The sequence below is a fragment of the Bidens hawaiensis genome, unplaced genomic scaffold (genome assembly GCF_021521415.1).
Source record: "Bidens hawaiensis isolate Kalapana, Puna unplaced genomic scaffold, B.hawaiensis_p1.1 tig00032629_1, whole genome shotgun sequence".
NCBI lineage: Eukaryota > Viridiplantae > Streptophyta > Magnoliopsida > Asterales > Asteraceae > Bidens > Bidens hawaiensis.
This window is the reverse complement of record NW_027495570.1, coordinates 46,124-63,616: the sequence shown is the minus strand read 5'-3', so window position 1 is coordinate 63,616 and position 17,493 is coordinate 46,124. Positions and strand designations below refer to the sequence as shown.

The 17,493-nt window shown below is 32.0% G+C and overlaps 1 protein-coding gene and 1 non-coding gene across 2 annotated transcripts in view; both read left to right on the top strand.

The window, feature by feature from the left end:
• Nucleotides 1-13,835: 13,835 nt before the first annotated feature.
• LOC143583863 (cytochrome P450 81C13-like) overlaps nucleotides 13,836-17,493 on the top strand; it is a gene marked incomplete at its 3' end in the record, with an annotated part of 39,113 nt that continues 35,455 nt past the window's right edge. Inside the window, exons 1-5 of the mRNA XM_077066058.1 lie at nucleotides 13,836-13,864; nucleotides 14,013-14,117; nucleotides 14,187-14,256; nucleotides 14,436-14,476; nucleotides 14,587-14,680. Of these exons, the coding sequence (XP_076922173.1) occupies nucleotides 13,836-13,864; nucleotides 14,013-14,117; nucleotides 14,187-14,256; nucleotides 14,436-14,476; nucleotides 14,587-14,680 (339 nt within the window). The remainder of the gene's footprint in view (nucleotides 13,865-14,012; nucleotides 14,118-14,186; nucleotides 14,257-14,435; nucleotides 14,477-14,586; nucleotides 14,681-17,493) is intronic.
• TRNAQ-UUG (transfer RNA glutamine (anticodon UUG)) lies at nucleotides 14,734-14,805 on the top strand. Its single transcript has one exon. It is a non-coding gene; the product is annotated as a tRNA-Gln (tRNA).

Here is a 17,493-nt window from a genome sequence, read left to right as displayed (position 1 = left end):
AAATGGTATAAGGCATGGAATGTGACTTTTTTGCTTGTGACAATACTCCATATTCGGTCAATGTGGGGCCTCCCAAAACCAAAATTTGGAGCTAGAGCTAAGTTAGTTTAAGGCTTCCAATTCATAATTAATCAGTTAGTTTACGTTATTTGCATAATTGTTTGTACTCTAATATAATTAAGGGCACTTTGTGTTAAAAATTTTCGTAATTGTGTACTATTTTTTTCTTTTTTTTTGAGAATATTATGTTTAAGCTTAGATTTACTCTTATATTTTGATGCTCCATGTGTTCGTTTGCTCAATTTTCTTTACTAAATACAAAGTACCGTTATACTTCGGACACATTTCAAAATAGTTATGTATATGTGTGTGTATATATATTGTCATTTTTTCTTTGAAATATAAAAGTTATTTTTACTATTCAAAATATCATATCGTCGATCGTCGTGTCGGGAGTTTGTGCGCATGACGCGGTAATCCCCATAATCACCTAAGCTCTATGATATCCATGCATTGCAATTTACTAAACTTAAATGGCATAATAAATATGAATGTGATTTAAGATGATATTCCTGTTTAATTAATGTTAATAAATTGTACGGATATTACGGGTTGTCATATCTTTTAGTTTTAATTACTATGTTCTTGAATGAATTGTGTGTGTAACTAGTGTATCCTGAATTGGAGGATTAATTTTGTGTTCTTAAATCTCTATATGCTTGGATCGAACGGTTCTACAGACGTAATTCGAGTCTAGCTTAGGGTGGAAGGTTGGGGTGCAATAGGGTGTGTTCGGTGTGAGTTGGGGGTTGCCTTAGATTTTTGCGTGTTAGGCTATGGGGCATGGTTTACGTGGACAAAAATGATGAAAATGATCTCATGAAACACCACCCCCTCATCCCACTCTCACGCGTGACCTGATGGGGGCTTGACCACGTTCACGCTCGTCATGGAGCTTGCGCATTTTCCTTCTTGAATATAAATTGAATTTAAAAAAAAGAAACAGTAAGAGAAAATGGAGAATGATTCGCACCTCATAAATGAGAAACGGAGTTAAATGATGGATAAAAAAGCTGATGTGACAAGCGATATAATCACAGTGAACCATACAATATATAGCCTAAGTGTGTTAATAGTGTGTTGATACAGAAATGGTATTCTTTTTGTGGTTTCCTCGTTTCAGATAGAAATTTCACTACAAGAAATTTGGGCCTTTACACCCACATAGTATGTGTGGGTAAAACCCTATTATATGTTAGTAATTTTCTTTACCTAGAGGTGCACAAAAAACCCAAACCCGAAACAGGACCCGAAAAAAACCCAGAATCGGATTTTTAATACTCGAACCCAGAATCAGGTTTTTCAAGGCGAGATATCAAACGTTGAAACGCAGATATAAAACCATGCAACGATGGGATGTTTTTAAATCATGAAAAAAATTTAGGTCATTGTAAATACATACTATAAAAATTATAAAAGCAAAGTTTAAGAAAACCAATTAACCGATAAATAAAACATGTAAAGTCGATACTCGCTCAAGTTTAGTGTTTAAAAATATAGTTTGTTAAGTATTTTATTTAGTTTATACAAAAATAAAATAAAGAAAATAAAATCCTTTATTTTAATTTTAATTGTGAAATGGATAATGATTTAGTTGTTATAATTAATAAAATATTAAAATAATGAATAGTAAAATGAATAGTATTATTGTGAGAGGAGTTAAATCCCCGTTTTAATATATATATTAATTGGTCAAATATGACTATTTTGAGAAATTTTCCTTTTCCAATTGCAACCTAGTCTAATTTACAATTACATACCATTAAATTTGACTATTAGATCCAACAGAATTTGATCTTGATTTTTAAAATCAGCAATTAAAAAATCTATATTCTTTCTCCTTCCATCTCCATCTTCTAATAAATGCAAAACCTTATTAGTAAGAAAGAGTGACGAATTATGTGTCGGTATCTGTTTCTAATAGAAAAATTGGTTTTTGTTGATCTCAACTATCCCATTTTGGTCGGCGTTGGCCCTAACTTTCATTTTGGCTGGCAACGGTCCCAACTTTCACATTCGTTTATTCCATCAGTTCGTGACTAACAAAGTACTAACTCCATTATCTCATTGTTAACATGTCCATCCTACTTGTCAAAAACATATGACATGACAGCCTACGTGGATATTAGTTTATACTTAATAGTTTTACATTCATAATCCCCAATTCCCAACCATTCATTCACAATCAAAATCCCCAATTCCCTCAAGCACTAACTAATTCACATTCACAGTGATAAATCAACCTCAAATTTGACAGTTCTAATGTCAAATTGCCTATCGGAAGCTACAAATAATGCAATTAATTGCTAATTCAAGTAAAAACCCAACAGAACAAATTGATTTACGAACACATGTAACTTGCCTGAAGAACTTTGGGGCCTTGGAAATGAGTGGATTTGCGAAGTGTGGATGAATTAGGCAAAGCTTTGCCTCCGATTGATCGTAATTTGGTGTTGCATAGCTTTGATTCGATTGAGGGAATGGTGGTTGAAGCTCCTGAGAGTTTGGTTACAATTAGTGTTTTGATTTGGTGGATGCGTTGAAAGCACCAGCTACTGTTAGTTAGGGTGAATCAAAGCATCTGAAGAAGAAGAAGAAGAAGAAGAAGAAGAAGAAGCTACCTTCACTGTGAATTCGAATAAGTTAGGGCTTGCAAGAATTGGGGATTTTGATTGTGAATGAATGGTTGGAGAATTGGGGATTATGAATGTAAAACTATGAGTATAAACTCATAACCACGTGCCATATCATATGTTTTTGACAAGTAGGATGGACATGTCAGCAATGAGATAACAGAGTTAGTATTAGGTTTGTCGCGGATTGATTGAAGAAATGAATGTGAAAGTTGGGACCGTTGTCAGCCAAAATAAAAGTTGAGACCAGCGCCGATCAAAATAGAATAGTTGGAACCAATAAAAACTAATTTTCATTTTAATATAAAGTACTCTTATGATTATATAACCTTTTAGGTACGTTTGTCTATTTAAAAAATAACATAATAGTACATGACTTTAAAATTCACATGTGTTAATAAAACCCTTCTTGACTAACTAACTAACAAGATTTATGAAGTTACTTAAAAATATTCAAAAGAATATATATATTTAAAAGAGATGATGTGTCGATGGGAAAAATAAAATACGAGGTTATGACCGTTTATATCAGACACCCGCACTTTACCAACACTTAAATAATTACACCATAAATGAAATTTTATGTAACAGTTATTATATTATATGTAATTAGTATAATTGAGAAACTTGTAGCCACAAAAGATTTTTTAATATTTTATTGCTTTTGCTTTATTTTTATCTAAATCATTTTGATATTTAACCAATTATGATATTTTGACATGTTAATTGTTGATTAGTTTGTTAAAGCTTTGGAAATAAATGAAAGGTATGCTTGTTTGATACATCACCAAAGCAAAATTTTGTGATTTTTTCTTTGGTAACATGAAGATCTCCTTTCTTTGATACCTTCTTTTGGTTCCTTTTCTTTCTTTATTTTGAATTTTTTTTTGTTTAAACGCGTTAATTTGTTAAAATTATTATCTGGGTTTATTTCAAATACCGTAACGAACCTATTCTATTCGTTGTCAGGACGTCCATGACTTACTAACTAAATAAACGTGATTTTAAATATGTTATTTTCGTATTGAAAGCTATAGGGGTGTCGCTATTATACCAAATTCATATCGGCTCCTCCTCAACGTGTCTTTTTTTTAACTATGTTAATTCAGTGTATTTGGATGTTGATGAATTAATTTTTTTTTGTTTTAGTTCTGGTTACGTAACCTGATACCGACCGAATTCGTGTTGGCTCGCTGCCGCAACGCGCAAACACCCCAACTTTATTTGTCACATATGACAAACAATATAGCCTGACGCAACGCGTCGGGTAATAAGTCACCTAGTTAATATATAAATACGAAAATTGATGCAGTGTGGAAACTTATAGTGACCTTGTGTTATATACAAGTCAGTTATAACAAATGCCAAAACAAAATTATATAATTTTTTAATTAAAAAAACTTTAATGGTATTTTAAAAAACTTTGAAAAATATTTTTTGAAAACCATAGACTAAATCAGTAACAAAACAAAACATATATGTTTAACAACATACAAAAATAATAAGATATAAAAGAAAATTTATACACAAACATGTTTTTTTAATGGTAGCACACACAATGGCTTGTTACAAAAAATAAAAATACAAACATTAATATTTTAGTATATGCATTTAATGAGAATGATTCATTATTGGGTAATAATTAACTACAACTTGTATTTGAGAAATCTATTTATAACTTTGGGTGTTGTAGAGTATGTAAATAAGAACACGACCCTACAACATTCCTTTTTGGCTGGGAGTCCGTTTCCTTACGCTTCCCTTTCGCCTTATGGCGAGGGTTTTTGTCGGTATCGGACTCCTCCCTCTCGTCTGAGTACTCGCCCTCGCTGTTCATAATGAGGTGTTGGCGAGTACTGCCGAATTCGTCAGCCTGTTGAACTGAACGCAAGCGTTCGTCCAACTCAGCTTGGAACTCTTTCTGACGTTCTTCGGCCCACGCCTTCACTTGGTCTAGTGTTTGGCGAGGGACCCTCGTTCGTTTATCCAGCTGGGTATCGGTGAACCCCAGTGGAATATTTACTCCACTTGCCCCGGCTTGGGTAGTCGGGGTAGTGTTCGTAAGGATTGTATAACCGCCAGTGTTCCCCCCAGTTGCTGGGGTTGTTACCGGGGTTTCTTGGTCGGTTACTGGCCTTTGGACCGGAGTAACGTTAACCATTTCTTCAGAAAATTCGAAAAAACTAAATTAGTTCTAGCTTTTATGCACGGATGGCGCCAATGAAGAAACACTAAGTGAACCCTGGATAGATTATAGATAATCTGGGGTTTAAGTAATGTTTCCCACGGATGAGGTCTAGCTGAGAAGGCTGTTCTTCAGGAGACCTGCAAAACAAACACCGTAAGCTCGTCACTGAGAAGGGGGGGGGTTCCTCCTTGTGACCACCCTCCGGCGTGAGAATCAGACTAGATTGCTCTGAATATAAGTGTATATTAAGAGATTGCTAGATAACTGGATAGATAAATAAGAACACGACCCTACAACATTACTTAGTCTCCCATGCATTTTTATATAATTCCTGGAACAACTCTATTAAAGAAAGTATCCTTAACCACTCGTCTCTACCAAAACTCCGTAATGTTACTGGGTCCCACCCACCTTGTAAAAAGACCAACAAAGTCAATGCATAAAGAGCCAATTCATCCAATTCTCAAACCATGCACCAGAAAATGGTTTCTTAACCAATTAATGTCCCATAATCCCGACTTTGAACCCTATGAATTGCCACCACACACCTACAGCATAGAGCATTTTCTTACCACCAAATCCATTTAGAGATCTAAACGAAATTCGTATTAATCCTAAATCTCCCACCACCCCTACCAAGCTCTTCAATCGGTTTTACCACATTCGACCAAGCCACTCAATGAATTATTCTATTTTTAATTAGCATGCCCTTCCCACAAGAAGATTAAAAAATAATACAACGCTACGATCCTCAAAACCGTTTTAATTAAGATGCCTCGCCTTCCAATTGTTAAATTTATTCTTAAACCATGTGACTACTGGGTCCCATAATCCAACCTGTTTCATTTTTGCTTGCTCCTAGTGATAAACCAAGAAAAACAAATGAGAATGGCACCTTTACTCATACAAAATTACTTGCCATCTCAGCAACCTCTTGTGTTATTAATATTCCTTCACACGTACTCTAAATACCCGGCTTTTATTCACATCTACTTTTAAGCCCGAAACCAATTAAGTGAAAACAGTTCAAAATTCTAAAGAAATTTGAAAGATTTTCTCTTGACCAATCTTTTACATATAGGACGCTGTCCACATACATACCATGAGACATAATGGGCACATCATTTTGTAGCAAGGTCCTTTTGAAAAAACCATTTTCCACCGCCTTATGGATCATATAATTTAAACCAATTCCATGGCTATTATACTCTATGGCTATTGTCTCAATTCCATTTTCCATTTTCCACCGTCTCATCCCCCTTTTGAAATCATACTCTATGGCTATTGTGATTAAATAACCTTAATATCATTCGTGCATGTTGGTTTAACATGCACATGAATGAATTGGAGTGACAAATAAAAACATATAAAAAGTATTGTGTTGGTTAATAATATCGATCACTTCCTTCAATTCAACATCATAACTTAAAATTGATTCTCGGTATAATAAGACTTGTAATTACGTTGTTAGATGAATCACGTTACCAACCTTTTAATAGTACGTGACATTTTACTTTACAAACATTCTAACAATGACTTGCCCTAATCGTTCCCCTTTTTAAAACTTTTGTATAAATTCATGCCAATGACTAGTTTAGTTTGCGCACAGGGATTTAGGTTGTGTTAGATTCTGTTAAATATACCAAAAGTATACCAAAGTCATTAATGATGTTTGATTCCAAGAAGCTTTTTTGCTCAATTTCCAAATTTCACAAAATTCAATGACATAACTTTGGTGAACCAATCATGAACACATCTCCCAAAAATTCAACTTTTAATTATTAAGTGTATTATTTATTTTTTTATTAACTAATATATTATTAACTTTTTATTATTAAGTTTTTTATTAACTTTTTATTATTAGGTGCATAATTTATTCTTATTATTATTAACTTATGTACACATGTTTTTATTAACTTTTTATTATTAACTTATATATACATGTTTTTATTAACTTTTTTATTATTAGGTGTATCATTTATTCTTTTTTATTAACTTATATATACACATTTTTTATTAACTTTTTATTATTAAGTGTATTATCTATTCTTTTTATTAACTTTTTATTAATTTTTAGGTGTTCGGGTCCCATGAAGAATTGATGAATTGGGTACAAAACTTGGCACGCTCTCTTGGTGTTGTCGTCGTCACTAAAAGATCGAACAAATATCCTAATGGGTTCGTGTATAAAGTTGTAATCATGTGTGATCGTGGCGGAAAATATAAATTTAAGGATTCAAGTAAAGTTTCTGGCACAAAAAAAAACTGACTGCCCATTCGAATTAGAAGGGAAATATTCAATAGAAGACTAGTAATAATTCATAATTGTATAATAAAATATTTAATATACTATTATTAATACTAGTATTGCAAAAAACTAATTACAATAGTCTTTAAAAAACCTAATTAAAAAATAGATATTAGTAGTTTAAATAATTATTATGTAATGATTAGTAGTTATATTTAAATAAAATAGAATAAAAATGATGATTGATATGATTAGTAGTTGATTGAATGATTAGTAGTTGATTAATAGGGTTGACTTGGTATACCAAATAAAAACTTTTGGTATATTTAAAGCCCCCCTTTGTGTATTTAAGCAACATTAAAAGTCATATATAGACATCTCAGTCTTAGCCTTAGCCCAACGGCACTGATGCACCTCACTAAATGTTGTTGTAAATTATAAAGATTCTAATTCTAGAAACTATATTTTGTTGTAGCATTTTCCTATATTGAAGAACTAAAATGCAAGTTTGTGTAGTACTTAAGTAGTGGCAGGTCCCTCTCACTCTCACTTCTTTCTCACCAGCTAGCCATAAATACCTGTTTTGCTTTCTTGCCCAACAATGGCGGCCAGAGCATTGGTCCATAGTTTCCTGCGTCAATCAACCTTTACCAAGGTTCCCCCTCGACTCACCTTCCAGCCTAACTGTGTGAAACGTGAAATAGCAACAAATATTTTATGAAAAATAAAATCTTTTATTTTTGCTTGTTTTAATAATATATATATATATATATAAAATATCGATGTTGTCCGCGGAAAATAAGTAATTTGTGTTCTTGTTTGTTGTTTTAGGCACGGTTTTTTGTATCGTTGGGGCTGGGGCTATCACAAGCATGCTTTTGGGTGCTAGAAACGTTTTAACCCGTGAATATGCTTTTGGCAGTCTCCAAAAAGATATGGTAAAACTCTGTTCTTCTTTTCATTATATATATATTTAAAAAAAATCATTTTTAATTATTTGTGTCGTATCAGGACTTCGTCACCTTTTAGCTTTGCCACCTTTTTATGTTGTGGTGATGTACGTCACAATATTTCACCCTGAGAAGCAAGGAGGTTCAAATTTTGAGAATTTTCAATTGCATACTTGTATAAACTACCTATTAATTATTCTAGCTAATTAATCTTTTGTTTTGTTACAGTTGCTGTTGCCTTGTTTGGTACAAGATGCGTCATTTATTTTGCTTGTGCTTGCTGATGATTATCTTACAACATGGGGATTACCGATTCCCGAAATCTATTGCAACGATAATGGAAGGAATGAGGAAACTTTATGATGGATATGACGGAGAGGATTTCAAAATCTTAACCGGAGAGACGGGGTTACACGTTCAACTTTTAAATCATCTTGTGAAAGCAATCCCTAAGGCTAAGGTGGAGATAAGAGTGATAGGGTCTTCTTTAAATGCTAAAGGAAAGATGAATACAGCTGATTTGTGAAATACCACTTAAGGGATATGACCCACAATTGTCTTTGCGTACTATCACCAAAGAGGGAAAGCTTCACATATGGCTTTCCTTTCTGGAAACAGGAAAGGTCAACCCTTTTAGCTTTAGGGTCAAAATCAAGTCATTCTAGATCCATTCACTATGGTCAAAGTCAAGACTTTATTATGTTTTTTTCAACTTTTGTGCTTAGTATAAAAGAACCGGCCATATAGCCATAGCAGTTGTAGTTGTAATAGGTAACTTGAAGTTTAATGGGTAGTTTGTTTTCTAATTCTAATTAATTGTTATGTTATGTTGATTTGTTTGATTAATTTCGAGTGAGTCTACTAAGACGTATTGTTGAGTTTGTCTTTTATTACATGATGATTACTTCTCTTATTAGGTGATTTTTTTCATGTGATCCCCAAAGTCATGAAAACGTTTATTCTTTTTTTTTTAACGTCTTTAGTTATTTTAAAAAACCGTAACGAACGTAATTTATGTAAATTGTTAAGAAAAATCAGTTAAAAGGTAATTCTTTATAGTACAAGATTGGGATGAGCTCTGGATAGTATTGGTATCGATCTTGAAATTTTGAAATATTTGGTATCGGTACCGGTATCGAAATATTCGGTTCCGTACCAACACGGTACTAGTATTTCGTGTAAAATTTGAGAAATACCGGTACCATACCAGTATCGAAAAATCAAAAATTAATGCCAACGGTATCAAATTGGTAGCGGTACCGAAAACGTTCATCACTAGTATAAGAGGTGAAATCCAAACTAAAATACTATCATTTTACTATTATTTTTGTCACATGACGACACTCATTTCAATACAAATTCAATCTTAGTAAAATTTATATAAGATAAGATGCTGAGAGAAAAAAATTATAGACAACCGTGCATAGACGGATCTAGGAATCTTTGCTAGGGTGGACACAAAATGAATAAGGTTATAAATGGGTTGGGTCAATGAGAACATGACCGACCAATCATTCCAAAGGCGAAAAACGAAATGAACTTTCAAGGCACATGAGAGGGTAATATTGCTCTTTTTACATGCCACCCTTTAAATTTTAAAATACATATTACGCACACACACCTATATATAAAAGATATTTAATTCAAAGATTGTCACATTCATCATCTTCTTCCTCCGTCTTCTCTTCAAAGTTTAGAGGCACTTCATGCCTTACTTGCCAAAAAAATATATCTTTAACTACTATTTATGTTTACTCTCTAATTTGATCTATAACCGGCGGTCATCGATGGCAACTAGAATTTTAGAATTAGTGGGTCAACATAGAACTTTTTACATTTGTTTGTATACATCAATTAGTTATGGGTTCTATTTTCGCATTTTCTTTTTCAACTTTTTAAATACTTTACAGAATAAGTTAATGAAAATTAGGATAGTTCAGAAAAGAATTATTTATAATAACTATGTAATAATCAAATAGTTATGGGTTCTATTTTAGCTTTAATTTGAGGAGATGAAATAAGTGGAAAAACCACCAATTTCAATATGTATTTTCTAGAGCCAAATAGTTATTATAAATATTACTAGTTCTTAAAAAGGATACAAATTACACAAATTATTATTAGTTTTTTTAACATCTAATTTGATGATGATATAGAATATAGATATGTTGAAAGTTACGATGATAAGGATTTGTAAGAATCTCCCACCAACACTCTTTTAATTCTTAAATTAAATACAAATAATATTGTGACTTTTGATAATTACTATCTAAACAAAAAAGAAAATAAAAATAAATATCTATGATTCATTATTGTCGGATAGTCAAATGTGTAATTATACTTTGTAGAAATTACCTGATCCAAGCATGAGCAAAATCTGTTTACAATACCAAAGAACACTTTATTTTACTAATAATAGTCACGAAAGTAAAATAGTGTAAAAGATGTCAAATACTCGTTGTTAGCAGTAGTTGAAACAGGTAATTATATTGTGACTACGTAATCGATCTGGGTACGGGTGAGAGATTTTACGATACCAAAAAGTATTATATTCCGCATACAAATTCGTTTTCAATAAGACTAGTGGGATACCCCCGCGCTATGCGGCAGGCACAGTCTGTGCCAGTTGGGTTCGCTGGTTTCATCAAGGTATCACAAAAGAAAGAGAAAACCCAAATAGAAGTTGTGTATCATAAGCAAAATCAGTATCATTCAAAAAGAAAGAGTAAGATTTCTATATTTTTAGAAATAAGTCTAATTCACATTTGACCACCCCTAACACAACTGCCACTTATTCCCATCACCAGCATACCCTACGATTTATTCCTTGCCTGCACCCTCACCATTGTTTCTTTATTGCTATGCCTCATGCCTCAAAAAAATTAGAAAAACTGGCAAAACAATTGTGAAAACAACACTTCTTACTTCCTTTTTGTAATAAGATCATATGTACTCATAAACTGCGAGTTCAATGATAAGCAACCTCTTAAGTGATGATGGCCATATTGAAACTATACAAATCATCAGATGAAGACCTGCATCCAAACGGGGTAGTACGTGTCCAAAAAATTAATGCTTCAAAAACTTGTAACTTACACATTATTAACGGTAGCAGTAGAACAGTAGTATTTTATGTGTGGCATTCACTTTCAAATTAATATATATATATATATATATATATATATATATATAATTTGTATTGACATGTTGGAAAATGAAACAAACACAAATGTGTATTTAGAATTAAGAAAAAGAAAAAGAGAGTCAACGTAAAAAAATTTAATGATGTGAATTTACATTAACGAATAAATAAAATATAAGTAAAACATATGAATAATCGATTTGAGTAGTTTTCTCGAATTATTATTATTATTATTATTGTTGAATAGAAAACAAAGCTGTTAAGAACGGAGATATTGTTGGTGTGCCGGCTTGGTTGTTTTGCAGATATATGGCTCAGAACCACGTGGCAGTGTATAAATGACATACCCTTTTCACTTGGATCTTGCATGTCCCTCATCCTCCAACATTTTCGTGGATATGTTATTAATTAGATGAATTTTATTATTCTAATTCTTTTTAATGCCAATTTGGATCTCTAATTATGAAGTGACCGGGAGTCCGGGACTCACCCAATTTTCTTCATTTTATTCTTAAGAGAAAATCCATCTATAGATGAAAAAACATCCTAACCCAACTTGAGGCTCTTATTTATTTATTTATTTATTAGGCTATATGCCCGTATGATACACGGGTTTAAAAAAATTATTTAAAAAATTGAGAAATATAATACATAAATTTTCAAATTATAGTAGACTTAACGATTTAAATTATGAGAACAAATAAATGAGAATTTACCTTATCCAACTCAATTTACCCCGTGAGAAGATTTTAAATGTTCTAAAATGATACTTTCAAATCTTTACATAGTTACCTTTGTTATTCAAAATGAAACTGTTTGTTTTTAGTTTGTAATTTAATGTAGTTTATTTGTCTCCAAGGTCAAGATGAAATATATTAATAAAAGCAAATACAACTATAAAAGCTAGATTAAGAAAATCTCATTTGCAATAAAAAACTAAAACATCGAATCGATTAACATGTAAGTTTTTAAAACCAATCTAACGCCCAAAACAACAAAGCGAAAGGTGTATCAAAAGAAAACATCAAAACAAACCATTAAAACTTGTTTTCACACTTACCAAAACAAACTTTTCATATCCACATTCCTTTTAAACACCACTGCTAGTGATCTCTTTCAATGATCAAATTTTCACTACTAGAAAAATGCCTTTAATGACATGCACACAATGACACGCGATTATTTATGACGTGCAATCGCATGTGTCATAAAAAAAACGTCAAATTTTTTAAAAAATTAAAATATTTATGGCACTTAATTTTGTATGTCATTAAACCAATGTCATAAACTAAAAAAGATAAGGGTGCGTGTCATCCTTGGATCCAAGCAAAAAATATTCAAACAAAAAATTGAACCCACGCCAATATTACACCAGTCCTTTGGCCATCGAGCTTCTCCATTAGTCCCACCATGCCAATATTTCTCCCAATTCTCCCAATATCTAGGGTTCTAACCTTCTCCATCAATCCTATGCTACACCACCGACTCCAATATCCTGGGATGGTCAATGAATTTGAATATCATCAAGGGTATTTTGGGAAGTACTTGAAAGATGTTCATGTTTTTTAAACTTAAACTTAATTTAGTTTGTTGTTGATAAGTCATGGCTATCTTTTTTAATGATGATGTATGTCCACAACTAAAATAAAAGCCTTGTTGGTGTATAAAGTATAAACATGCTAATTTGGTTTCTTGTTTTAACCGTCTGCATTGCTGATGTATGTGGTCTTAATGATGATCAGCTAATTTAGTTACTGTTTGCATAAACATGTTAGTTTTGTTACTTTAGTTAACCTTTTTGATGGATAGTTTTGGAGTTTTGAACTTTTTGTATTGGATAATTTTTTATATACAAACCATGTTTATTTGTAACTTTTTATGATGGTACCCTTAATTAGGACTTTTACATATGTATATACGTGCATGTATAATTATTTATATGTAAGTTGAAAAACATATAAAATTGGTGCATTTATAGTGAATTTCACTTTTTTGTTGCTATCTTTATTATAATTTATATTGATTGGTTGCAATGCAGTACCATGTTTGGTGGCTGCAAATCCAGTAAATTATGGTCAACCTTGTGACCCATCTTGTGTGGAGGCATTAGCTGCAGGCTTAGTCAGGGGCGGATTTAGAATGGGTTCCCCGGGTTCACGGGAACCCATTGATTTTCAAATTTTACGTTAAAAGGATATATAAAAAGTAATAGTGAACCCGTAAGATTTTTAGCAGTGAACTCATATTAAAAAGTTTAAGATGGTGTAGTGGTAAACTCATTTAAAACCTTTCCAATCTTTTGAAGCTTGAAAGGTCTCAAGTTCAAGTCTTTCAAAGGCCCATTTTGATTACATATTTTTTTCTTTTTGGTAAACAGTCATTGTTCTATTAGTTTGGGTTTTATGTGAAATGTCTCAAGTTCAAGTCTTTCTAAATCCCATTTTGGTAACATTTTTTTTTTCTTTTTGGTAAACCATTATTGTTGAGTGCGCATTTTTGGACGGCGTTGTCACCCAAACTTGTCAATCTGAAACTTAATATGAATTTATAGATTATTCATTGTTGTTTGTAAACTCATTGTTGGGTTCCAGAATATAAATTGGGCTTATATTAAATGGAAAAACTGATTGTGATGAAGATAAGGCAAATGGATTGGACTAGCCTGCCTGCGCAGGTCAGTTGCGGGTCACAGCACGCGCAAATTTGTATACAACAGTTTAGCTGAACCAAGCTGACTCATTTCTGCTGATGTTTTTTGGGTTTGACTTTATTTGGTTTTCGGTTTTTGTAGAAACACTGGGTTGCCTGTATTGGACATGAAAAGTACTACTTGCTATTATCTGGATTCGTTAAGGCCTATCGATATCAATTCGGAGCTTAGGCAAATTATCGATGTGTAAGTAAATACAAATTACTGAAACATTATATATTATATTCTTTGATATATTTCATTATTTATTTCTAGGGCAATGGCATTGTACATGGCAAAAACCGGATTCAACATGCGGGTAAAAGTCAACTGGGTCAACAGCAGGGTGAACACTTAATTCTTTATTGAAAATATTTTTATGACCTATTTTTTGTTAAGGATTGCTAGTCTTATAGATCTTGTTTGAATCTAATCATATACATATGAGATATCATATACGTTGAATTGCAAAAGCAGATTGAATAGGTTTTGAATTGCATATGTTAATCTGTTTTGTATCTACAGCTTGTATCTAAACTTGGTGATAGTGTTGACATTGCTCAAATGTAATAATGGGTGGTGGGAGTACAACATGTTTGACTAATAATTCACATGGAATATATTCTTTTTAAAAAAGACTACTAAAAATGATTACAAAAATCCATCCTTGATGCAGGTGTCATGTTCCGAAGAAGAAATTGGCTGATCATGAGGTTTTTGAAGAAGAGCAAAACAATTTACTTCAAAGGCATAAAATGGGAGTTGACCGGGTATGTATTAGCTATGATCGAATTACATATTCAAGTGCAAAGGTGACATATTTGGTTCTATGGTGTAGTGGTTAGCACTCTGGACTTTGAATCCAGTGACCTGGGTTCGACTCCCGGCAAGACCTATGATTGTGTGTATATACACACACACGTATATATATGTATTTATATTATAAATATACATATATGTATGTATATGTGTATATATATATATATATAATTTTTTTTAAAACATCAAAAACCATGACACGCATAAATGTGTGTCGTAAATAGGTGTCATAAATGTGTGTCGTAAACGGGTGTCATAAATGCGTCACAAAAGATGACATGCGGTTGTGGGTCATTTTCATTTTATGACAGGGCCATCATTGACACACATATTTGCGTGTCATATGTACCCTTATATGACACGCATTGCGTGTCATTAAAGGTGTTTTTTCTAGTAGTGTTTGAAACCAACATAGTACCTTCTTTGTAGTCGTATTCAAAATTGCATTCATCACCATTCTCTAATGTGTTTTCAAGAATTTGTCCCATTTTGGCAAACTATATCTCAACGTCAACTTAGATTGTTTACCATGAAATTTCATTTTTGTTTTACGAACTTTGGGATTAACAAAAGTGAGTAGAATTCCATCATAGTCATCAATGTTATTAGCAATCTCAGGCGGAAGATGCTTCAAAAAATTAATGTGGACAAAATTAAATTAAAGTTAGATTGTAAAAAAAAAGAACATAATGGTAGATAAAAAAAGGTAATTACGAATTTATCAGTTTAGTTGTGATGCTCATTTTGAATACGATTTTAGACTCATCATTTTCTTCAAGAAGAGCTATTGGGTTTTCAAAAATACCTTGGTTAAAAGATTTATTTTAGGTTATATGAAAGAAACAAACATCTAGTATTTGTATTGGTTAGAGAGTTCAATTAGTGTTGTGTGAAAAAAATTGAAAACCGTGTACTTGTCTATATAGTTGAATTTTTTTATAATATAAAACACTTAAAAAGATAAATAAAAGACATTTTGGGTATATGAAACAAAGCAAGAAGAATTATCTTTGTTGGTAAAAGTGTGTTTTGTGAAAGAATTGGAAATGGTAATTTTGTCTTATAGTTGACTCATTGATTTGAAATGTTTGAAATTAGTTTTAATAAGGCTAAAAAGGTAAAAATGGTTTCTAAGTATTGGGTATAGGATTTGATACCTATTTGGTGCAAAGTATTGAAATACACGATTTTCAACTTTGAAGCGGGAATTTTGAAGTAGAAAAAATCTGGATTTTGACTTTGTAGTCTTTAGCAACTGGTTTTAGATGCCAAAGTATTTTGAATAATAAAAAGTTAATATAATACAATGATTATATTTAACTTTAAAATGAACAAATTAGCTATTTAGTATAAAGCAATGTATTCTAGACACGATACAAAGTGAAAACAAGTATTTTTAATGGTTAAATAAACATTTTTACTTTTTAAGAAGACCGTGAGAACCAATGATGAGTATAGCCGAGAGCTTCACACATTATTTCCATAAGATCAGAATTTGGTTGTTGTGAACCCCTGCAAAATAAATGAAACAAATGTAAAGTTATCCTAGAACTTAGAACGTACGCCAGATGGCCAAAGGTTAAAGTAAAAGAAATAAAAGGTTAGTGAAGTACATTTATTTTGTCTTCCATGAGCTGAATATTTGGCTGTTGTGAAATCTTAAAACAAAAAAAAACAAAAAAATTAAAAACAATTTAAGTTAAACTTGTGATGTGAGTTAAAGTCAAAATTAAAAAGAATAAAGTAAAACGTTTGTGAGTTACATTTGTTCCAGGCCTTCCATGAGCTGAACTTTGGTGGTTGTGAATCCTTGTAAAAAAATCAAACCAATTTAAAGTCATGGCGAGACTTAAAACATATGGCCAAACTTAAGTATAACAAAGTTAAAGATTTGTGACCTACATTTCACCATATCTTCGATGAGAGCATTTGGTTGTGGTAAACCTAGCAAAAAAGCCGAACCAATGAAATTGATGAAGCATCAAAGTAATCATACTAATGTTTTTAACCCACCATTAACAAACTGAGCATGCCTTAAAACTTTTAAAACACGTCTGGACCTAACCCAAAAAAATTGACACGAGTCACCAACTGTAAACCAATTTTCTTTGGAAAAAATACTTCCAACCTTCAATGACATGCCTATTATAACAATACAAATAACTAATATCGGTTGTTTTCTCAAAGTATTATCACAAAGTTAATAATAAAAAGAAAAAGGATTATTTTAACCTTTTGTACATGCCATTCTTTTCATACAAATCCGAAGTGAAGAAAAACTTTCAAATGACTTTGTGATGTGCTAAGGATTAAAAAAATACAATTAATAAAAATATAATTTAAATATAAAGTTGTAGATTTAAAGGATCGCATTAAAGAAAAGCTTAAAAAACATTTCTGAAGGTTTCCTGTGGGCTATGAATGAAAAAACACCTGTATTTGAGGACTGAACTGCAAGAGTTGAAGGAGAAGCAACATGGACATCGTTTTGATCAGAAACATGTTGAATTTGAAGCTGGTTTTCCAAGTCGTCTAAGTCCACTTGCTTTCCTTCCATATCTAATATCATCATTTAATAATTAATATCGTATACTTATAAGTTAACATTTAAAAAACCCAAAACTAAACCAAAAAAATGAAACCAGTTAAATAAAAGAGTTCTTTAGAGAACCTGATCAAAGAAACTTTTGAGTATGACAAGTGAATCACAATATGACAAGTGAATTGGATTTACATTTTAGCACAACCAAAACACAAAAGAAAG